Below are 25028 nucleotides of genomic sequence, written 5' to 3'. Positions count from 1 at the left end.
AATCAATTAAAGTTTTTATTCAAGTGTTTAGGTGTAGCGGAATGTTAAATGTGATAATATTTTCTCTTGAAGGACAAACATTGTTTGAAGAAAACACTGTATACTGATTCGACAAAAACCAACTTGATTTAAAACAGGTTAGCCAATTTTTTGTGTTAATTTAAATTTTAAAGATAAAAAGATATTTTTTAGTTTTTATACCTCCATGTGTTGTGAAAAAATACAATTTTGACTTTTTTTTCAGTAAAATTTGAAATAATTTTTTAGCGTTTTTGTTATTTTAAGCTGCTAAAAATGGTGCAATCCTTTTATATTTAAAATCATGTTATTAAAACCTAATATTTCAGTTGTTAGGAATTATAAGAGACATTATTTACTTTGTTTCTTTGGTGTTGCTAAATAACTCTATTGTACGAATTCAAATATTTGGATGTTTTCTGTAAACTACTGTGAGAAGGAAAGATTTAAACAGTTTCTTTAAATAGATTGAATAATATTCTCATGTTTCACCATGTCAAATGCACTCCCAATTTTTTTTAGTTTAAATATTTTTCTTCACTCATTTTTCTGTTGTTATGTTCTTTGTCTCCATATAGTTAATAAAAGAATGAAATGCTTTTTTTTATTGTTTGCATAATTATTGATTGTTCATTTTTGTGTTTCAGTGTGATCTTTTCATAAAGAAAAAAAGTTAGTTATAATTCTTATGTGTTAAAAATATAAAATACACAATTTGAAAATTTTGATATCTTCAGCAGTATCTTGATAGCTCATTTTTTGTTGGCTTATAAATGTAAGTTGAACATCTTGTAGTTATTTTATGCAACGTTTTTTATTTACAATTTACTTTATTTTTTCTAAAAGTTACCCGACTTATTTTTTGCAGTGGGAATGTGTAGATATGTAAGCTTTGAGCTTCTACAAAAATATTATTGTTTGTTCAATCTACTGTTAAGTTGTACATTATTTTCAAACTGAGTAATACTACATCACATTTTTACCAGGTGAAATATATACGTCATAAAAAACAAATTATTAAATTGTACATGTGTAATATTTGAAAAAAATATGAATTATAGATTTATAAGCTAATTTTGAATGAAATAATTGAATTTAGAAAGTATTTTAAGTTATTCCTTGTTAATTTTTGATGATAAGTGGAAGAAGTGGTTGCTATAGGATGAAGCCGTTGTTTACAATCTATTTATTTGAATATGAAATTAAATTGGATGGAGAAATGGTGAAATCAAAATTATGTGGATAGCTTATGTTAGTGTGTTTTGAACTTAACTCAATCGCAAGAAATATGGTTTTATTAGAGCTCCTTATAAGTTTTATGAGGTTTTGAATTCAGCTAGTATGAAGTTCTCACACAGTACTGGAGCTGATTTGTTTTGGTTAGCTTCTACTGCTGACTCCTTCACTTTTGTAGAAGAACTGACGCGTTGCACACATGACTTTCTTACTGGTTAAGTTAAAAGTATCAGCATAGCTAAATATTTCTTAGTTTTTTTACAGGCGTACTTACTAAGAATGTATTAAAATGCTTTTCGTTTAATGTCTGCTTAATTTCGAAAAGTTTTAGAATTTATCAGATTCTTAATGAGTAGGATTTCATATATTTTACCATATTTTGTAATATCCCTCTTATTTTCCATTTTAAATGTTTTTAAATGTTCAAAAATTTCAGAATATTAGACTTCTTCAACTCAAAACATGGTTTAATATCATGTAATTTTTTTTTTTCACATTGTTTCCAAACATGCTTTTCTTCTTTAATCACTTACTCGGTTAATAGCATCTCATTAAACTGCTTTAGAATTGGTGATTTTTTGATTGTTGCAATTTTCTCTTATATAAGAGCATAGCTGCAGAAATAAACATACACCATATTTTGTTTCTACGACATTAACATTAGAATGAATAAGATGGTTTTTTTTTATGTAACGTGTTTCTGTCAATTAGATCTTATCCACTGATAACTCCAGTTGGTAGTGAATGGTGGTCATTTGATAGTTCTTAATATAGCAGTCTTATATAACATTTAAATTGCAGTTGACATGACAGACTCGTGTTTAAATAAAGCAGCAAAAAAGCTTTTAATTTCATTTCTTTGGTTGTATAACATAAACTTAAATTAAATGTGATGATTTCAAGACATCAAAATATTTACCTAATTAGAAACATTAGAGAATGCATTTTATTATGAGTTTCTGCCGAAATGGTTCTAATTTTTACAATGTACCTGTGATCAGAAGCGATGTTATAGTTAAAAGAAAAAGGAATTTCGAAAGGAAAATAAATACAAGGGTAGAAAAACTTCTTATTCTTACTTGAATATAAAAAGTCTTTGAGATGACTCTCAGAGATGAAGCTTCATAAAACTACAATGGAATATTATTTTTACTGTTGAATTTTTCATTTTCTTCTAAACAAAGTAATTTTTTCCAGTAATATGTGATAAACATCCTAAATGTTTCACATGTTCGTTAATAATCTCTTTTTACACTTCTTGTGTTCAAGCATTAATACCTAAAGTAGTTATTAAGAAAACTTTAAGATACCTCAGATGGATGTAATTAGAATTTTTTTTTCCAATAAAAAACACTAATCTATCTGCATGATAATATGTGTTTTTCTGAATTTTGATTATATGTCTATACTGTAACCCTGAAGTAAGTTAAACCATGATTATCGCTATGGCAACAAACGCACCAAGTTCACACTTACTAGGAATCATTATTGAAAACAAATACAAATGTTTTTTATCTTTATTTTTAGACGAATGATAACAAATTCTTTTTTACATGAATTCTGATAAATTTAAACACATAATTTAAAATTTCCGTAAAGCATGATGAAAGGAAATTAAAAAATTTGAAACACTTAATTTTTATTTATAGCACAGTTATTTATTTATTTCATGACAGTATCAAAACATGCCTCATGCTACCATGGTTGACCACACTCATTGTCACGTTTGTCGCAATTCATAGCTACAGCGTGATGCAGACATGACATTTTCCTCGTAGATTTTGAATCGATTTTATTTTTGTTCATTTAACTCCTCTTTCTACAAAATCTCTTCATTATTACTATCCGACTTTAAATTTGTGAGTCAAAAATGGTAGCTGCAAATTGCAAAGGGATTATTTCCGTTGATTTTTCCACCTGCTGACGATAAGTTATATTTGCAATGGCACAATTTATGATTTGATTACGTAATAATTTCCGAATATATTGCTATGTTAGTTAACTTTATAGATGGTATGGGAATTAAATACTTTTCAAAATGGTTTTATTTAAATACATCATCTTTGATTTCACTTGAGATATATATTTCTTCACACAAATGCCGCAACATTTTCTATCTATGATTTTAATCAGCCATCTTGGTTATCTCCACATGTTTCATGTTATTCTTATCACCACGATATATATTGTCCCATACCACAACAACAAACTTTGTGCGGATTTGACGTGATTAACATCCTGTAGATGATTTTTGATGTCAATGCTGAAGTAAAAGCAACCTCGTCGCCAGGATTTGTTGATCCTGGGGACGAGGTACAAGTAGAAGTATAGAGTTTAGAAAATGTGAGATTTCACAGAGCAGAGACAAAGTAACAATACAATTGAAACGAGATCTGTTTATTTTTGTTTATTTATTTATTTATTTAAAAATAAATATGACGAATCACTGTCTCTGTTGATAGAACACATATTTCGTTAATAAGAATCTATTTTATAAGAACGTGGGGACTAAGATTTTACCAAAAATTTAAATATCTAAGGAACGGAATCCCTTTTTAACAAAATAATGTTAGTCTTGAGTATATATCTACATATACATATATCTTCTTCCAATAATTTTAATACGATCTATTGATTCAAATTCTTTAAAATCTTCATCACCAACCGTATTTTAACCATACATTTTCATCTTTTCTCTTTTCGAAAGAAACGAAAACAGGAAGTACGAAATTGAGATGCTCTGCGAAAATACGTGACATTTAATTGATTACACCTGATAATTTATTTAACTAATTATTTTCTTAATATATTGTCAGATTTAAATACAGATTCAAACATGCTCTAGAGAATCGTTTGGGCTCACGATGCCCCTAAAATTAAAACTGTATTTCCACTTAAAAGTAAAACATATCGTAACTTAACGTAACGTATTATTTTGTTTCTATGATTGGTGTAAAAGATAACTATTCTTAATTATTATTTTATTTGTTTAATTTTTGATACGCGTACAACGAAAAAAAAGGTGAAATGAATCCAACTTTTTCTCGTTTCGACACGCCGATCGAAATATCAAAGGCTTGACGTATCATCTGATAGGTAAAGCCTTTGGTTTCGGCACGATACATCAATTTCTTTTGTAAGTGCAAATCCGAATTAATACAAGGTCCTTCAAACAGAAGCCATTTCTGTTTATAAATTTACGTTTGCAAGTTTCTTAATGTTCCGTGTGTTAGCAATTTAAAGTTCCGAAAATGCCAGCGCCATATTCTTACAACCGTGTTTCTTATAACAAACCCGAGTATTTAGATCCCGATTTCAAAGAAAATGTTTTTCATAGTAGCTTTACACCAGAGTTTTAAAGTTAAAAGGCTTATTATTTAAAGCTCCCAATACACGAAAGTGTATATCTATTTCGGGTCGCTTTACACAAGCACGTTTGTTTTTATTTATTTATATTTTATATCATTTTTCTTGTTCGGTTTGTTGATACAATGCAGGTGGTTTCTTTTCTTTACTCAACTTTTCATTCTGTTGAAGTTTTTTTTAGCTACACATTTTTATCATTAATTTTATCAATATTTAAAATTTTAAACGAAAGAGAAGAGAGAAGATTCATATGCCATATACGTTGTTTAGCTTTGAAAAGTAAAAGTTCGTTGTTTCTGACGCTCTAAAGATATACCACATATTTTTTATTTTGTTTTCTGTTGTAAAATGGCGGGTAAAATAAAATTTTAAAATTGCTTTACTGAATATATTAACATGGATTAAAGATTTTATGGCTTTCTCTGATAGGCGTTTCATCCAATAATATGAATATATCAGGTTATGTATCAGAGGATATATTTTTAGCGACATTCGCGAGGAATTTTATATACATTGCATGAAAAATTTTATCACGTGGGCATGCTCGAAGTTTCAGCATTTTAAAGAGACGGCAAACGACATTTTTGTGAAATATACAAACAAAGAAACAATAGACATGTGGAGAGATGGAATGTTTTGTTTGTTTGTTATTCTCGATTTCATGTTTACTCGCGCAACAAAACAGAGTAACATTGCGTTTTAAGATTACAGAACAGTTTTACGTGAAGTTTATTTCCAAGATTTTTTTTGTCTTGAAAGAACTTTGTTATACTTTGGAAGAATTAGTAATATTATTGTTATGAAATGTGTTGTTATTTAAGCGAGTTGCTTTTCATTCCTATATTATATTTTATAAGTTTTCCTTAAGTGATACTTCATGGTTGTCAAGGAGTGTCTTTACATGTGTTCAAGTTGTCTCATCAATCAAAATTGATGGAAATTCTTATCACTCAAGTCATTTGGTCTCATGAGCTATAAAATAAAACTTTTATATCATGCTGTATTCCAAAACACGCTATTTATTACAATACATTGATATTTTAATATAGCATATCGAGAGTTTATATCTGATTAAGCTAAGCTTGGGTTTTTTTTGTTTTGTATTTAGGTGTTCCAAGTTTTCGAGTTTTTGAGATTTTAAGATTTCGAGTTTCCGTGTTTTTATTTCGTGTTTATCATATTTTTGGCAAGTTTTGACACGTTGGTTCATATTGACAAATTTTTGACTCTATAATTGTAAATAAAAGTTTTAAAGAAGCAATAAATCTACAAAAATAACACGAAATGAAAGAATAAAAATTTAAACATGTGCTCGTTCATATTACAGATGGAAAATAAGCTAAAACAATGTGTTCGAATCATATTTATTTCTTTTCAAAATATATTCTCGCTGTAAAACATGTTTTTTTAATTTTTTTTTTTTCAGAAAAGTAGAATTTCTAAATTTTAAACATGTGTTCAAAATGGTGACGCATAATGAAACGCCGGAATCACCAACTATTGTTATCTCGCCGACTGATGAGGCGCCACTTTTTCCAAAAGACAAACAAAACATGATTACCGTGACGATCAGCACTCCGAATTTTTCTCAACCAACCGTGGTATGTATTTTGTTTCTGAACAAGCCGTTTATTTATTTATTTTGTCAACCGTTTACCTGTAACTTAGCTCTACGTCAACTCAATGAGTGCCAAGCATAGTGAGGTTTCAACGGCCCACGCTACAACGGCCCACACAGTAAAGAAGTTATGCCTCCTTTGCGTTAAGTTGAAAGTATTTCCGTTTGCTTGTTGATGTTTTGTTAAACAGGATGGCAACCTTCTAATTCGGTTTTCTTCTTCCCTTCGTCTATGTCAAAAAATTTTAAAAAGTGTTAAGTGCAGCCAGATGTTAAATTGACCACTTAGTTTTAAAAATAAACTTTTTTGTTATTATAAACTTGGCAAGTAATTTTCAGTTGCCGAGCAACCTAAATAGAAAAAAGTTTAAAATATAGAACAAATAAAGACGCAGTATTAGTAATAAAAAATTAAGTTTTTAAAGTCCAGCCTAGAAATATTTGTAGCAGTTATACTGTGAATACTTGCCGAAAGACGCGGAAATTAAATTATACGTCTTTACATCAGTGGACAATATTTCAATGTTATATGTTGTATCGCTTCAGTGTCTTCAATAAGAGCTAGATCGGTCATTAAATTAACATGTTTTGTGACACCCCTTTTATAGCTGGTGACGTTAATCTATTTTTCGTTCAGCACTTTTATCTAAATGTAATTCAACCCTTTATAATATTTTATGTCACATGACCACTCAATGTGTGGTGAATATGTCGGTAATGTAATACATTCCAGCGCATGCGCCTGAGAAGCGCAAGGAAACTGCACGATTATTTTCGTGGTAGGATTGTAGTTGCGTTTTTTTAAGTATTTTTTATTTTAGAAATCATTTGAGTTTGCTTTGGATGAGAAAGTATGGAAGGCGAAACAAAGCGTATTGATTGAGTATGCGGCGAATGCTGATTTAAAGGATCCGCTGAACTTTGGTTTTTATATGCCACCCCAAGGCGGACGTGCTGGAAAATTTCTTGCAGAAGAAAGATTATTGAGAGAGTATCCAATGGATAAAAACGACTCTAGTTTAGAGGTAAGCGAGAAGAATTTATTTTTGTAATTTTTAAAATTACTTCTGGCGCTAAAATATGTTTTCCGTTTAGTTTCGTTATAAAAGAAGAATTTTTCGACATCTTCAACTGCAGGATGAGAAAAAACTTCAAAAAATTAACACCAAGGTAATCTCATGTTTATGAGATTGTTGTTGTTGTTGTTATATGTTCGTTTGTTAGTTTGTGAATAAGCTTAAATTTCGAACGTCTATTTCGTTTAAATGTGGAACTAAATTTGTAAGAAACACTCAACTTGAAAACTTGAAGCCTCGAAATATTCTTAAATTGGTCTTAATCTTGCCATTTTTGAATTTTAAACGTGAACTCCTGCACTTCTTGGTCTGTCACGCAAAATGTTAACTGCAGTACCGAGACACGAAATGCAGTAAATAAAGGACGGGCGAACACGTGAATGTATCTGCCGGCCACTGACTAGTGTGCTAAAGTTTTCTGAAGCTTTGTTCTTATACAGTTTCTTCTTATGTAAAAATTGCGTAATATCAAAACTGGAGAATAGACCTCAATTATCGAACAGTTTTGCAAGTGTTTTGAAAAATTTTCAAACATTAATTTCTTTACAGAAATACCGAAAGAAATTCCTTGAAGCTATTTTTGCAAGAGACGAAGCCAAAGTAGAAAAGATGTTGAAGAAGGGACTGGATCCTAACTACCACGATGAAAAAACTGGAGGTATGTTTGTGTCAAGTGGAAATTATTGTGGTTGAAATCGGACACGATACTGTCGTTCATTTGTTGAGACGTTCAATGAAACTCGAAATATTCGGCTCCTCGCGCGTTAATCGAAAGGAAATTCGAGTTATCATACAACTGAAAGGATATTCTTTTATTTGCAGCAGGCTTAAGATGAACTAAACATATGTTTTTATCACATCTTTCTCCTTTAGACACACCCTTGTTGATAGCCTCCATGTTGGATGACTGTATGGAGTTGCTGAAGTTGCTCGTCCTACATGGTGCATACCTAGACTTCAGATCTCGAGAGGGTTTAACAGCTTTGCATCGAGTAGCTCTGATTGGCAAAGTGGAAAGCTTGAAGGTGTGTTGTCTATTCTTTTCACCCCTCAGAAGTTTGGCATAAACTCAATGAAAATTGACTCAAGCAAACGGAATGAACTAACTTTAGGGCAAAAACTTTTGCAGGCAGAAAAGTTTGCGCAAGCTGAACTTTTCGCGACTAAACGAGTCTAAAAATTGCAATATTTTTCAAAAATAACTTTTCGCAACTGCGATATGTGGTAAAGGTTTTCAAATAAGTTTTCGCGATTGGAAACTTCAAAGATTAAGAAAAAATTAAGACGCCTATTTCTTCTTCTTCCTCAAGAGGGAAGCAAAAAAAAACAATTATGATTGGTTGGTGAATTTTTTTGTTTATACCAACGGACAATGTGTAATCATTTAAAACCGCTTTTACTATTACATTAAAACGAACATTCCGACAACACAACAAAAGGATAATTATAAAAGCCATTTCCAAGTAAACAGATTAGTTATATTTTCACAGTTTATCCAGATTATTTTCTTTTTCACTTGCTTTCTTAAAAGTTACTTCCGGGTCGCGTGGTCTGTTTATTGCAACATATTCAACTTCGTTCCCAGGTATTTTTTTTAGAATAAATACGTAAATAATTTACTGGCAAGGAAAAAAAATACTTTATCTCATTATCGGAATTTTTCAAACAAGCTAATAGGGAGAAATGTTGAACAACAAAATAAATTAAATGAATATTGGATTACTATCCCATCCTTAAGAGCGAACATTCTAAAATTTAGAAAGTTTGGTTTGCTGCGGAGTAAATCAAGTATAAGCGAACCAAATTTAGTTTCCTCTAAATTATCGCGTAAAGTTCAGTAAATTAAAAACCTTATTTTCTCTAAACTGGGTACGAAGTTAGGTGTGCTATCTGTTATGCACAAAATTAGAATTTTAGCAACCTGCTTAAGTGATAAAAAAGTGGTTATATAATTAAAAGATAATAATTAATGGTAATGAATTGAGCACCCACAACTTCAGGATAACCTGAGACGATTAAGTGAGGTATTAAAAGAAGTTTATTTATACGAAAAGTGGGCAGCACAGCTGGCATTTAAAAATTTTTCTTTTCACGGTAAGAATTTCTATTGTAGTGAAAATAACCAATAAAACAAGGTTAGCAAATAAAAACAAACAAATCTAAATAAACAAACAAACCAGTATGGGATTTTCTTTGTGTTCTTTTGCTGGCTTAACAAATTTTATAGAACAAGTTAACCGTTATGTACCACATAATTCATTCTCCGTGAAGGAGAATCTCCTCCAAGATGGAGATTTATGTTATGTCGTCTAAATGAAGAAGCTCTGTGGTTTTTTAATAAAAGAAAAACAGCGATAGTATTATATTGTTATTTTACGAGATGGCACACCTGGGATATAAAATTGAGCTAATATCATAAAACATTTCAATAACTCTGTTTTTAAGGAGGCTTCAAATTTCTTTGCTTTCACGGGCCATCTATTTAATTCAGGCGATAGCTATGAGATGATGAGCCCTTTTTAAAGGTATCTTAAGTTTCAATTTGGGAAGTTAAAGATTTTAAGTGTCACCTAGCTGGTTTGTTTTTAATACTTTTGCAGTTTGGTATGTTAACAAAACTGCCTCATTGGGAAGAGGAAATATTTTGTGCGATGAGAATTTGTGAAACAAACCAAAAAAAACTTGAGTCAAAGATCTTTTGTAGATAATTTTCAACACCTGAAAAATAATAAACTTAATATCTCGTGATTTCTAAAAGGATTATGAAATTCTCAATCATGTTTTTGTTTTCAAAAAAATATCAATTAATCCAATCATGCCTATTTTCTTTTTTATTTCTTTTCTATTTTTCGTCATTTTTATTTTTATACTTATCACACGTCACATCAGCCAATTAGAAAAAAGAATTTCGTATATTGTAATACATAAATAATTAATAAGTTAGAATTATCGGTACAATAAAAACATAAAGTAAAAAAAAAGTACTCGGCGAGATTTTTTTCATATCAAAATGATATTTTTCTTCAAATGATTTATAATTTAGAATCTGCTCGATCTGGGTGCATCTCCGAATTGTAAAGATAGCAAGGTAAGACCTTCATGCTGACTCAGCATAATTTTATTTATTCATCCCACATTAAACAGCCTTGTGTAGTCTCAAATGCGTGTAAACTGAACACGAATATTTCCTAATGAAGTACTTTATGATCGATCACTGAAGTTAAAAAAGAAAACATTTATGAAGTGAAAAATTTGGTGATAGGCAAAGATTTTATTGATTATACTCACTTGATAAATCTAGATATTATATTAGTCTTATTGCTTAGTTTTTAGTGAATTTGTTAGGTTAGCACAACAGCAACAACAAGAAGCTAAGTCCAGGTCGCTTTGCTGTATACATAGTTTGCAGTTTAAAAGGAAGGAAGGAGTGGTGATTTTTAGTGATTTCTGGATTGATAATGATTCTTCCAACGTTATTTATTTGTAATTTACTCAATTTTTCTGTTTAAATATAGAGTTTTAAAAAAAAAAAGGAAGCCGTTATGATGTCTCAGAGCAGAGTCGCCAAATCACCATTTGTTAACTACTACCTTTTGTTAGCTATTTTTGGTGGTGGCCTGGTAACTAAGTTTTTCCTTTCGAAGCAGTTTTAAAGTTTTTAATGACGTGATAGCCTACCGAAGATTTGTCACATTGATCTCTCATTCTCTTATTCTCTCTTTCTCTGACGTTTTACTAAAACTTGAATCTCACACTCATAATAAAATTATTTATAACATAAAAAATTTAAAGAAAAGAAAAAGAATAATTTAATCTGTTCTTTCACAGCTGAATTCGTTTTTTTTCATTCTTTTTTTTTTTAAAAAAAGAAGAGTAAAGTTTATTTATTTTTTTACTTTTTATGTTTTGAAGAAATAATTTTCAAGTTATATGGTACACGAGTAAAATCTCCACGTTCAAACTACAATCTCAACTGCATGGTTTATTTTGTTTAAATATAGAATTTTTTAATTGTGTTTAATAATACTTTTATTCAATCCCTTCCTCTCTTGCGAATTTTCGATACAAATAACTCATTATTTTTGTACACGAACTCCTTATGTAATCTGTATTGTGTTGAACTTAATGCATCGTTTCCAGCGGTAAGTAAAAATTATTTGTGATCGTAGCTTTGTTGTTCGTAAGATTTTGGTGAGAAATTAGTTTAAAGAAAGTAAGTGGAAATTTTTCAGTTCCTAACGTGTTTTTATATAGTTTTATTTTTAGCTACTTTTTAGTTTTATTTAATTCTTCCAGTGGCTGAACAATATTTGTTTAGTACATCAAGGTTCAGGGAAAACACAGGGGTCTGGTCACAGGGTTGATGAATTTGTTTTAAAAGTGTAGGGTCAATATAATCACAAAAGAGACCCAACTATGCTTTATCTTAGAAGTTTTAAATTTAATACCTACAGATTGGCTAAACCGCGTTTCACTTTCCAAAGTTGTGTTAAAAGTGCTTTAGAAGCTATCTCAGCAAAAAAGTGCGTAAAAGGTTCTTCATCCCTGAGCCAATATGATAAAACCGGTTTTTTAGTTTTAGCCAATTCTACGCCCCTCAACATCCATCCTCCGACCCCAAACTTTAACTCATCTGCAACAAATCTGACTTTTAAAAACATCTTTTAAGCTGACGTATGAATCAATATATTCATTAAAACTGACGAAATTAATGAGTTATATACTGGATTAACTAATTGGCGTATCTCATTGAGGATTTAATTTATGAATAGTGTTTAGTTGAAATTCTAAATCCTGAGGCTTCCTGCGTTGGTTTAAAAAACAAAGTTTAACTTGATGTAATATAAATGACAGTGGTATGTTTAAGCTGCATCAAAACGAGATTTTTAGAAAATTGTGTGGAGGATGCGAAATAAATTAATGAGTAAAAAACTTGAATAATTGAATGGTTATAATCATTTTTTAATTTAACTTTTTATACTTTTTTGTTTGTTGTTTGTTGGGTGGACAGTAATTTTTATTTCTGTTGTCAACAGAAGTTTTGTTGTCAACGCAATGTCGTGACATCTATCTCATATTGTCAAGGTTATTGTCATCTAGTGACAACAGGAAGATGTGACGATTCTACTTATGTAACGCGTGTGATAACGTGAATTGTTTTACAGAAGATGTAGATTGTTACCTTTTTAAAGTTGCAATTTATCTGATCTGAAAAATTAGATAGTAATCCTCCCTTGTTATGTGTTTTTTAATATGCATGTCCATGGTCAGCGATAAAGTTGTTTGTTTAACCGTTGTTGTTATTGTTGTTGTTGTTATTATTGTTGTTGTTGTTGTCATTACTGTTTTTGTTATTAGCGTTGTATATTGTTTTATTGTTGTTACTGTTTTTGTTATTACATTGCTTTGAAATTTTCTATTTTGACATATTATTTTCGTTGGCACTAAATGTCTTTCTGTTTATTCTAACGTTCAAGGAAATTACTACCGTTGAAAGCATGAGTGGGGAAACTACAAAATTTGTTTCGGGCACGTAATTTTTGTGTGTCATACAACATCAATTAATACCATCCATTACACTTATCGTTCTACTTTGTATTGATCTTTTTGACGAATAATTTAAAGCCTTTATCTTTTCTATTATTGAATGACGATAAAAACATTTCTTCTTAATAGAAAAAAGACTGTGTTTGATTAGGTAGGAAGTTTAAACGCGTATCTGGTTTCAGATAAACTTTCTATTTACAAAGCAGTCATTTGTGATACTTTTGGTGTTGAGTTATTTTTTTATATTTGTTTTTTCAGGGTGTTACGCCGTTATATTTAAGTATAATATCGGGATCCAATCCAGTCATTTCCGAGATCCTGTTACGAGAGCGTAGTGAGATTGGTATACGAGACATCCATGGTAGCGAGGAGATCCACCAAGCTTGTAAACTAGGCTACGTTCAGCATTTAGAACACTTGATATTTTATGGTGCTAATGTGAATGCCACTACCGCTTCTGGCAATACTCCTCTTCATATTTGTGGGTTAGAAAATCAAGAGAGCTGCGCACGAGTTTTATTGTTTCGAGGAGCTGATCGTAACATTACAAATTACGCGCAACAAAGTGCTTATGACGTCGCTATTCTCGCAAATAACTTCGAAATTTCACAATTGATTAATAATTTTGACGACAGCGAAGTAAGATTGTTTAAAGACGAGCCCGAGTTCACGAAACGTCGCAGCGATACAATCGTCAAAAACGAGAAATCGTCGTCATTGCCGTCGTCGCCGGAACAAGAAAGTAATTTGATGCACGCTGTTTCAACACCTAATATGCACACTCTAGGATTAAGCCGACCCAGAAAAAGCTCACTCAATAGTTTACCACATAAGGAGGATTTTTCCGAATCTGAATCCGAGTCAGATGACGAAGATTTAAAACCCGTATCACAAACTCGAACATTTTCACACAATGCGGGTCTCGGAACAAAGCGTTCCCCTGCGCCAATCAAAAAAAGTGCCAAAGCTGCATCAACACTTAGAACTCGATTGTATGCTAGCGTTCCTGGTCGCAACTTTATCGCCATTACAGATTACGAGCCTGCAGCGCAAGGAGAATTATCTCTAAAGAAAGGTGATATAGTAGAAGTTTTGTATGTTGGAGAAGGAGGGTACTGGGAAGGAAGCGTTAACAGACGCGCTGGATGGTTTCCAAGTTATTGTGTGCAAGAAATCAAGAAAGGAGATACCTTTAAATCTAAGCAACGATCATGGTTTGGTAAAAAGAACTCTCCGATGGAGATCATAGATAAAGCATTACAATCAGAGCCACCGAAGCCGAGAGTAGTTACATTAAAACGCCATGATAAAGGATTTGGTTTCCAACTACGTGGCGCAAACTCCCATGTGCCGCACATAGATTTCACGCCCTCTCCACAGTTTCCAGCGCTTCAGTATATCGGAGAAGTTGATAAAGGGGGCGTTGCTGAGAGGGCGGGATTGCGTCCAGGAGATTTTGTGTTAGAAATTAATAACGAAAATGTCGCGAATGCTACGCATGGTTATGCTGTTTCGCTAATAAGCAAAGGTGGAAAATCGTTGAGTATCAAAGTTATTACTGTTGCGCCAGAGTCAGTTAATCCAGAACTTATTTTACCTAACGGAACTTTAAAATGTACAGATGCGAAAGACTTGTTCAAAAATGACAATATTAAAGCGCCACCACCACCTCCCCCAGTACGCTCTACTTCTACTGTGCTCACAATTGGCGGAGAGAATTCTGAGAATTCTGTATTTTCAGAAGGTGCTGTTGCTGTGACCGCGGAAACTGTTGTGTTGGAGAAGCAACCTGACCGCAAACAAAGCGTAAAGGGGATGTGGGCAGGAAGTGCCTACAGACTGCAAGGAGATGACTCAAAAATGAGAGAAGACAACATCGCGAGTGGCATAGGCCGCAGAATAAACGGATCATCGCATAATTATGCAGCTGAATTCGACGAAAAATTTAAACTAATTACGAAACAAGTAAATGTCGATGCAACACAATTCCCTGCGGTGAAACCGAAGCCGAACAAAAATAACATGGTAAAGCAATCTGCGGCAGACTTGCACGAATCAAGTCGTAGCAGCAGCAGCAGCAGTTCACTTAGTAGCTTGAGCAGTAGTAATTCAAACACACTTACTAATGAAGGTGATAAAGACAGGCGAAGAAAACCCACTCCACCCGGTTATGACTACACGATAGAGAGTTTAAGGCGAGGGAGAGCGAATTCTCTTGGTAGAGGTGACGACCCTCGAGCAATGACTCACACCATGCCTCGTTCAGCCACAGTTGATCTCGATTCAAGGCACGATCAAAATGTTCGAATTGAAATGTTGCATAAAGGTAATCGTCCTATCCATCATAGCCCAACTGATCCCAGGATGCATCGCCAAAATAACAGACATTCTTTGTATGTAAATCCAGAAGATATGGCAGCTTATCAACAGAGGAGAAACATGATGGTAGCGCAATATTTAGAAGACCAACAATTTTCTAGCCTTCGTCGTCTTCCTCGAAGTTATACTGGTGTCTTACCTGGACAGCACGCGCCTCGATTTAGAGATCCGAGGCAAACGAGACCAGTATCAGAATACTTTGATCGCGGCAACGTAGACCTTCAACGACGCATAGAAGACGCACATCCTCGCCAGCACGAGCAACAAAAAACAAAACGCAATAGCCCAACTAAGGAAAGAAAGGCAGAAACGGTTTTGGAAAGTCATGAACGTAAGCTTTTTAATCCAGACACTGATTATCGTGTGATACAAGAAATATCACCAAGGGGACCGGGTTATCGAGACGCTGGTGTAAATATTCAACAACGAAAACCTCTACACGACGGATTGACGTTACATTCTCAATCTCGTCAAGCTGACGGATTGGTTCGGCATCAAAACGAACGTCAACAGCGACTAATCTCACAAGGAAATCCTGTGAGAGCAAACGCTACAGTTTCTGTTTCCGCTAACAATATGCCCCCTCCGCCTCCACCCCCACCAATGCCGCCTCCTCCACCCGATTACCTTGATGTGGAAGACGAACAACCTCCGCCACCCGCTGAATATAACCCCAGCCACACTGAGATCAAAAAAAATGTTTCTTCAATATCGTCATCAAATGCTTTTGCTGATTCAATAATGAATGCTGTGTCGGCAAGATCTACAAGAGTAACTGGGAATATTGACCAAGAGATTACCAAAAATAAACAGAAAAAGGACAGTGACTCTGATTCTATCGGAAGCGTAGGTAAGAACAGCTTACATCGTGCCGACAGCTCGCCAGGTTCTGAAGGTTTAAGTTTATATAATTCCAGCTCCAGCGTTAGTCTCGATAGTGCTTGTTCCAAAGATTCCGGCTTTGAGAATTCGAGTGATGGAGTTGACCATTCTTCTGTTCTGGCTCAAGCTATTGCGTTAAGAGCTGCAAAGATGGCGGCCAAAGACACCACTGCTACAAATGCGCTTCCATCAACCAAAGAACTTCCTGAACAAGAGAAAAATGCTGTTGTAGAATCTGAACTAATGAAACCAAGCGAAATTTTGAAAAAAAATCAGAAAAATGAAGAATTAAGTCGAATAGAAGTTGACAAGGGCTATTCTTCTCCAACAAGTTCAAGAAGTCGAACTAAATCTGATATTCCACCGACTACCAAACCGAAACCGAAACGATCGGACACGTTAGAGGCATCTCCCGATCATAACAATAACAAAACACGTTCGTTTTTATCAGAAGATTCTGCTACTTCTTATTTGGATGGAGTCATAGCTGATGCTGAAGCTAGTATTGATTACGACCTCATCTCTGTTTCATCATCGAATTCACTCAACGAAGAGAGCAAACAGGAAAGCAAGACAGCGCTGAAGAAAGTTGGTTCGTTGACGATCACTTCTGGTGCTGACAGGAAAGTTGTGTCATCTTCTACGACTATCAAGTTACAAACAAAGACACAAGAAGATGAGCTCCCACCTCCTCCAGCTGAATTTCTCGATGAAGACATATCACCGGTAAGTTAATAATATCACCGGTAACGGGGTTTCAATTTGGCGACGAAGTTTTGAGGTGACAGAATTCATACCGATAAAACATTTTTTGAAGAATACAAGTTTGTGAAAATACGAAAATTTTTAGTTCGTTCCATAAGCATCATCAATTGCTCTAAAAAAACATGTAGGGGTTTTTCACCAAAATGGTGGTGACTGCAATTAAATGTGTGGCAGCCATCTTGGTTGTAAAACACGACTGTAATGTGACGTTAATTTTTTTAGTCGACAAATGATGACAATTCTCTTGATCTTCCTCCGCCATACACTGAAAGGTATGTGTGTTTACAAACATGGAAGCAAGACGTGCTTCCATTTTTCGACGAGTGTGGCTTTTCTCTATGCAGTGAAAAATATAGCTTGTAGAATATGTAATTTCATGTTATTTTTAGCGCACCTGAGGTAACAACTTCAAATGTAGACCTTCCGACATTGTTATCAAACAAACCGTACATGGAATGGTCGACTGATGACGTAGGTGTTTGGTTAGATCACTTGAGCTTGAGTACCTACAGGAAAACGTTTTTAGAGAACGATATCGAGGGAAAACATTTACCTGAACTGTCGAAGGATGAATTAAAAGAATTAGGCGTGACTAAATTAGGACATCGAATGACTTTAGACGATGCTATTGGTAGATTATGTCGGAATGTAAAAAAGTAACTTTTTAGATAATTATCCTAAACCTCCCTGTAAAAATATCAATGTACATAGACTGACAGATGCTGACAAGTGATAAACCAACTAGGCTAACTTCCATTTTGGCGTGAAATCCCTGTAATTCGAAGTTTTCTTCAAAGCCTCTGTGTTTTTCTACATAATTGACGACAGTCAGTCACGTTTGAACATAAATTCGTTTCTCACGTTTACAGGAAAAAAAAACGACTTAGTAGAGCTCTTCTATCTTTTATTTTTTTAACTAAAGAAGATTAATTTTATTTATAGAGAAAAATATAATTTCTGTGATAATTACGCCAGAGAGAAATAATTGTATAAATTTTCATAAATTTAAAAACCTGTCGAACAATTTTGATAGGGTGACTAATAGTTGCTATGGCTACGAGAAAATTTTATATTTTTGTAAGTTTTAAAACGTAGATGGCCAGGTTTTCACAAATACAACAAACTGAATAAAAGTTGATTTATTTATTTACTTATTTTGCATACGAAACTTGCATTCCGAAAATCCGATGTAGCAGTGCGAAGGAGAGCATAGCCGTGCGAGAGAAGAGAAGAGAGCTTACTGCTTACTGAGTTGACAGTGATGTGCGTGCAGTCCTGATCACGTTCCTTTCTGAAAATAACAAGATGGGAACGGTGTGTATGAACGTCTTTCTACGATATTCAACGCTATTCAAAAATAGCCATATGTCATGGTTATTTACCGCGAAAATCATGATGCAAGGCATATGGAGTGTTATATCAAAGAGGCTATGAAACGGCCGTTAGTTTTCGACTTTGTGACTTTAATGTTGGTGGATAAGTTTACCTTACATCACTAATGACAAATAGCATCATCTTAAATAAAATATTGGGTATCAAAATATAATTGAAAATAGCAGAAAAGTTCTCTACATATATTGGATGTCTATGATTTATTCGATATAGCACTTACCTTGCTTACAACTCAACTAGCTAGCCATGAAAGCATAGAAATGTATAAGAATATTGCACATATTTTTAGAAAATAGAAATGAAATATTGCAATTTCATAATAAAAAATTAATTATTCATAACAGGTTATCTAGACGTCTATGCGGTTCTAATGTGTATTATTTCTTGCACAGTAACCTTTTGAGTAGTCCGTTTATTATTCTTCAGAATGTGTGGGGATTTAGCTTATTGAATCATTTTGTAACCCCTCATTTTGTAACCCCTTAAATTGGTCTAGGAACTAGCGGAAAATTTATTTCAGTAAATTGAATGTTGAGCAAAAAAGGACGAAGGTATTTAGCCTGGATAGTTTTTCACTACGATTATTAGTCCCTTGTATAAAAAAATCAACGAGGCACGCTAGCAATATCTACACGTTTTTCGACAATTCTTTTTAACGTAATTCAAAGCCGATGCACATTCGTACGCAGCTTTTTTACCTTTAAAAGTTGAAAAGTAACGCGAACAAACGTATTTCTTCAAATCCACGCAATCTTCTTTTATTGGCCACTTTTCCTTCTCTTCCTTCTTTTTTATTTTATAGAATATACTTCTTCTTTTAATATGACGCAAAATGTTTGGTGCTCCCACATGAAAATTACATTGTTCTGGATCTCCACGTAACTTCGGATCAACTAAACGATACATTACGCTGTTTTGATAGTTTGGGTTGGGAAAATTCGAACTGAGTATATATAGTTCACTGCTTTCACTTTCACCAAACGATAAAATATTTTGATGATAATACCCAGACAATCCATTATTGCAAACACTATCGTTACCCATAATTACGTTTGCTGCTACCCAGGAACCGTTGCGCTCTTTAGCGAAAAACAGTTTTCCTTGCATCGTGTCAGCATAAAAGTAGTTCCCAAATATATTGGGGTTGTCGCAGCCCCTGTATACATAACCTCCTACTATAGATTGACCAATGCTGTGGTTGTATACAAGAATAGGAAATTTCAGGTCGGTGTACTGGCTGCACAGATCCTCGTCAAAACATTCGTTGCCCTCGTATGCTCGCCAACCATAATTTCCACCTTTCTCAATTACATCAATTTCTTCATGTCCACTTTGACCTACATCGCCACAAAACATACGCTCGGTCCCCACCTCTCCAAAAGAATCTATTGAACACCGCCAAGGATTTCGCAAACCAAAAGCATATATTTCAGCGCGTACACCTTCAGTATTTACGAAGGGGTTGTCTGAAGGTATATCATATAATTTTGTGTCCGTATTCACATCAATACGCAGAACTTTTCCAAGCAAATTCGACATATTTAATGCGTTACCTATTCTCCAGTGCTCATCTCCAGCACCACCGCCGTCACCAGGAAACACATACAAGTAACTATCACTTCCAAACAACAGCATTCCTCCATTATGATTGGCTTCCGGTTGATCGATCTCCATAATAATCAGTTCAGATTCGTGATTAGCAACATTAGGATTATTTTCATCAACAGTAAACTCACTCAAGCGTGTCTTGTGGTTTAGTTTCCAGTACCAATCATAGGTGCTGTGGAAAAAATAAAACAACAACACAAATTGAAAATTAAGAATATGCAGAAATTTTTTTGGCTTATTGTATTTTTTTCGGAGAATATAGCATTTTGGAATTTTCAAAGATTTCCATGTTTCTAAAAACAGTCAACCACGCTGATGGACTTATGTTATAAAACTTAAAAAGTTGGTTAAATTTGGTTTGCAATAAAAATTTTTGGGTAAGCTTGTATAGACCTAATATGTTTTCTCACAAAACTTGATTGCAAACCGACATGCAGATAATAAGTTATGGGGTCGTCAGCAAAAAATTAAGGAACTGGGACGAGCAATTGAGTGTCATTTTAGCAAAGAAAAAAATATGTTAATCAATTCCCCTTTATAATATCGTTGCATTGATAAAGTTTGAATGCACACCCCTTAACAGGTCTAAAATTACTGATGACAGAAAATGTCAAAATTTGCTATTACTGAAATAAGACATCATAATTTATGCAGCATAACTAAATCTGAAATTCTTTAAATATGAATATCTTAAGAAGCGCTTTTTAAAAAATTAAGAAATACCAACTTTTTAAGCTCTATAATAACCCTATTCCTTCAACTCTTTAACTGAAAGTATATTTTAGGGAAATTATTTCACTGGTAGTCGCAAAAGAACTTCTACCCTATCTATAAAGCTTAACATCGAAAAAAAAACGTAGACAATTTTCATTTCGACGGACCTTAGGCTTTGTGTTTTCTCAAGATAAGCTGTTAATGAAAATAAAATCAATGGTGAAATATCAGCTTTATGCATTTTTTAATACCTACCTGTATTCTGATCGATTATATTTTGTATCAGGCGCCGAATAGTACACAAAGAAATGGCCATTTTCACTATAATTGGGATGAAAAACAAGACCAAGTAACCCTCGTTCATCCCAAGCTACCCCAGAGTTGACGATACGGTCTGTAATATTCAAAAACGGCCGAGAAAGTTTCTCTTCATTTTTGTCGACGATATACACAAGACCACCTTGCTCTCCGACAAACATCCGATGAGTGCCGTCATTTGCATGGACGGCGAATAAAGCGTTGGAGAAGGAAGCAGCGACAGGCTCGACGCATAAAACAACATCGCCTTCTTCACTGACAACTGCTTTCTTCTTATCAATTTGTTCAACATCTGGGTAACAATAGTTCAAATCTTGAATTTCCGCCCACGTACAAAAATCCTCTTTGCTTGCATTTTTTATGTATGTGTAAAATACATTACTTCTAGCCACGTGCAAAAACAAAGCACGGCATTTCTCGAAATAGTTCAAACAAAATGGTTTACACAAGCCAGGGAAGTTCACATATCTTTTATCGAACGTTTTGTTGTCGTTTCCAGGCCTCTCAGCATCAAAGACATGTGCCGCGTATGGGTGACATTCAAGACAGAGAATTTGTTTCAATACATCTTCACATTGTTTGTCGATATCGCTGCTCGAGTGTTGAACTGCAAACTCAAAATCTTTCTCTAACTCTTTGTCTTTACTTAGCGAACAGCATCTGTACGACGAGTAAGGCGTACAGAACTTTAACTCTGTGATTGATGAGTGCGGTGGACGAAAATCTAAACACTGTGGATGCGCGATGTAACATTTGATATGGTAAAGAAAAAGTAACACCACAAAAAGCATCTTTTTATTTCTCAACAAAAAATATTCTGGATAGTGTAACTGAAATGAGTCAAGTTTTGTTGTTGTTGTTTTTGACATAAAAATTGTCATTTGTTGATTCTTTTTATACGTGAAAACACTCCTCCACATGTGGTAATTATTTAAGACAATAAAGTTACAGTTACAGAGTTATTTTGATACAAAATGAAATAGATAAAAGTTGAATAAAAACTATAAACAATTTAAAAATTATCAAACAAAAAGTCAAAACAGCCAAAATTGCTGTGATTTTTCTAAAAGAACGCGTTCTTTTGCGTTTCAAAGCGCGTACAAGCAAGAGCGATAAAACACGTGACATCTACTATCCAACCGACATAAGAGTTTATATTATAAGGATGTCACGTGATTCATTTTTCCCTTTGATTATTCTCATGTTTCATTTTTCGTCCTCTTGCTTTTTTTTCTTTATCTCCGCCATGGCGGACGAAAACAGTTTCGAAGCACCACTCGAGCGTTTTCTACTATCGTTGGACGTTTTTTCATCACGTTTTTGCCCGCTGGTGCTTGCCCCTGATTTATTTCGATGAGAACGTTTCGTGTCGATTTTACTCGTGTTTGATGTCGGATTTTGATCGTTAGTTTTATCGCCAATTCTTTTATTATTCTGCATGGCACCAAGTAGTGTGTTATGGAGATATGTTCGATTCGTCCGAGGCCTTCGAACACCTTGCCTATGAAAACAGGATGGTAATTAACAAAGCAACAAAAATCCATAAATAAAAAACAACAAGTTTTATTAATTCTTACCAAGCATCGATTCCAATCGTTTTTGATAGTTGTTTACCTCTAGTGGCCGCTCTAATGAGTTCTTCCATTGCTAACCTGGGTTCACATAAACAACAAGTACAATATGAAATTTTAGGCGCGAATTTAAATTTTGCGAATCACTTTACCGCGCATTAAATTTTGGCTAAGTTAAGCGCATATTCAATTGTCACGCACTCTTTGACACCTCATTATATTGGACTTTTTCAAAATTATGTAGCTCATTCCCGCTCAAAAGCTTGATCAATGTTGAATTCAAGCCAACAAACATTGACAATTTGTAATAATGGATGATTCTGAATTTTTGAATTTTTTTAGTATTATTTAGTATTGTATTTTCGTGATCGTGCGTCGTTAATCCAAGCGTTTGTCAACTAATTTGGGCATGACAGTTACTTTGGGCCAAACAAAACCTATGTTTAGACGTTACCTCGAGGTTTAAAAAAAAAATAGGACTGAACCTATTGTTAAACTTCTATATTTTAAGTAACAAAAGCGCATACTCGAAGAAGGGGATAATTAACTAGAAAAAGTACCTCTCAATCTCTTTGGAATCCGCATCTTCGTCCGCCATGTTTGATTTAGTTCATTTATATATCTTAAACATTAGGATTACAGAACACTTTTATCAGTTGCTGAAAAAAAAAGGACGTGTATTTTATCGAGAACATTTTTAATTGTCGTTACACATACGAAAATTAAGTTCTTACAAAATAAAAGTTTAAGTTTTAAGCCTTCAAATAAAAATAAACTAATTAGGACATATTTACAAACAACCTTTTTTTCAGAAAAAGACTCTTGCAACTTTCGCTACACATTTTCCTGAGTAAATCTTGGTTTCCAATAAAGAATTTAAAGAGTGTTGTGAGATTGGTTTACAAATATTTGACGGAAAAATAGAAAATTGCAATTCGAAATCAAGCATGTGTAAAAAGCAGAACAAGAAAATACAAACTGATTGTCGAAATAGAGTTTTTTTATGTCCACGACATTGTCGCGCGACAGAAAAAAATGTGACACAAAAATTGTTTGTCATCGTTGGACTGTAGTTAAAGATTTCATTTCGACTAACGCACGACAAAAAGTTTTCATTATAAAAAACCAAGTTTATTTTTCAATTTTAAAATATTATACAAAAATCGATAAGGCCTACACAAAAAAAATCGAATTTTTTAGTATATCACGAGCTAGCAGCTACTACCATTTATAATCCGAGCCTTAAACTTCTTACAGATACATGCTCCTTATGGAAAAAAACGTGTAACAATCATTTAGGGTCTATTTACATTAATAGGATTACAAATGCTATTGAGATTAATATTATAAAAAATTATTAAAGTTATACTTTTTCTACTTCTAAGTCTTTTTGGCATGGCCTAATATTACCAAAATCGAATTACCATCATTAAAAACAGAATTTGAATATTGCCTACACCATGTAACCAAATCTACTTGATGATTCCATAGCACACTTGCATGAATATTACTTTGAAGAAAACCTCTAGCATTAGAGAGAGAGCTAATACATCTAAAGTCAAATTTCTTTGATCTTGTTTATATACTGTCTCGAGTTTGGAAACAACCACAGATTGGTGCAAATGTTATGGAAAAAGTACGTGGTTCAATTGTACATCGAATTCGTCCACCGGAATACTATCTAAAATTTGACACGTATATCCCAAACCGATTGTTATAGGCTTCTTCTGAAATTTCGCTTCATATTTTCGAAAATAACCATCATAATAGCCCTTCCCTCGACCCAATCGACAACCTTCTTTTGTAAACCCAAGGCCTGGTACAATAATAACATCCAATCCTGTACCACTATCTATAGCACATTCTCTAATTTCTTCGTTTGCCGGTTGTTTGATATTCCACGCTGTGAGCGGCAAATTATTATAGTCTTCTTGATCTTTCAACAACACCATCTTCATATCGTCACCAATGTAATGTGGAATGAAGCATTTCTTCTTCGTTTTAAAAACATCAGCAAGTATATCATCGGTGTAGACTTCACTGCGCATGCTCATGTAGAGAGATAATGATTGACAGTTTTTATAAACATCCAATGAAAACAATTTCTCCGTAATAACGCGCGATTGTCGCGCTTTTTCTTCATCACTTAAATTGTTCAACTTGGCGCGTAATTCTTTTCGAACAGCCTGTTTAGCAGCTCGTAGCGTCCTTTGTACTGTGCTCATCTATAGAAGGAACTTAAGCAGGATAAATTACGTCGCTATGTTCAGAAGAAACATCAACAAAGATCAACAACGGTTAGAAATCAAAAAGTACATTTTGCAAATTTTACACCGACTTAAAAAAATCACGTATTTTATTAATAATCCACAGCAAAAATTATTCTAACAAATATAAATACTTTAAAATAATTATTTTGACTGGAAATTATAAATATTTATGCTTAAAATAAATCTAAAAGTTTAAAATAGAGAGTATCATAAAAAAAGCATGTCGAAAAGTGTAGCTACGAAATAGCAACTGAAAGAACTGAACATT

General features: G+C 33.5%; 3 protein-coding genes across 3 annotated transcripts; 1 reads left to right on the top strand and 2 right to left on the bottom strand.

The window, feature by feature from the left end:
• Positions 1-702: 702 nt before the first annotated feature.
• LOC130655706 (SH3 and multiple ankyrin repeat domains protein 2-like) lies at positions 703-18020 on the top strand. The gene is made up of 10 exons (XM_057458486.1): positions 703-793; positions 6047-6221; positions 7060-7263; positions 7334-7408; positions 7864-7972; positions 8188-8339; positions 10358-10402; positions 13120-16848; positions 17110-17159; positions 17277-18020. Exons 2-10 carry the CDS (start codon positions 6084-6086, stop codon positions 17545-17547), a joined length of 4773 nt encoding a protein of 1590 aa, XP_057314469.1. The 5' UTR covers positions 703-793; positions 6047-6083; the 3' UTR covers positions 17548-18020.
• A 420-nt stretch (positions 18021-18440) lies between these two features.
• On the bottom strand, positions 18441-24117 carry LOC130655708 (HHIP-like protein 1). The gene is made up of 4 exons (XM_057458488.1): positions 23051-24117; positions 22497-22571; positions 20857-22420; positions 18441-20059 (listed from the first exon to the last, which is right to left on the bottom strand). The coding sequence occupies exons 3-4, from the start codon at positions 21837-21839 to the stop codon at positions 18898-18900; spliced, it is 2145 nt and encodes a 714-aa protein (XP_057314471.1). The 5' UTR covers positions 21840-22420; positions 22497-22571; positions 23051-24117; the 3' UTR covers positions 18441-18897.
• On the bottom strand, positions 24116-24715 carry LOC130653702 (5-formyltetrahydrofolate cyclo-ligase-like). Its single transcript, XM_057456219.1, has one exon. The coding sequence runs from the start codon at positions 24713-24715 to the stop codon at positions 24116-24118; it is 600 nt and encodes a 199-aa protein (XP_057312202.1).
• Between the last annotated feature and the right edge of the window lie 313 nt (positions 24716-25028).

This window comes from Hydractinia symbiolongicarpus, chromosome 8 (assembly GCF_029227915.1).
Source record: "Hydractinia symbiolongicarpus strain clone_291-10 chromosome 8, HSymV2.1, whole genome shotgun sequence".
Lineage (NCBI taxonomy): Eukaryota > Metazoa > Cnidaria > Hydrozoa > Anthoathecata > Hydractiniidae > Hydractinia > Hydractinia symbiolongicarpus.
The sequence above is the reverse complement of the archived record's forward strand: the minus strand, read 5'-3'. Positions and strand labels throughout refer to the sequence as shown.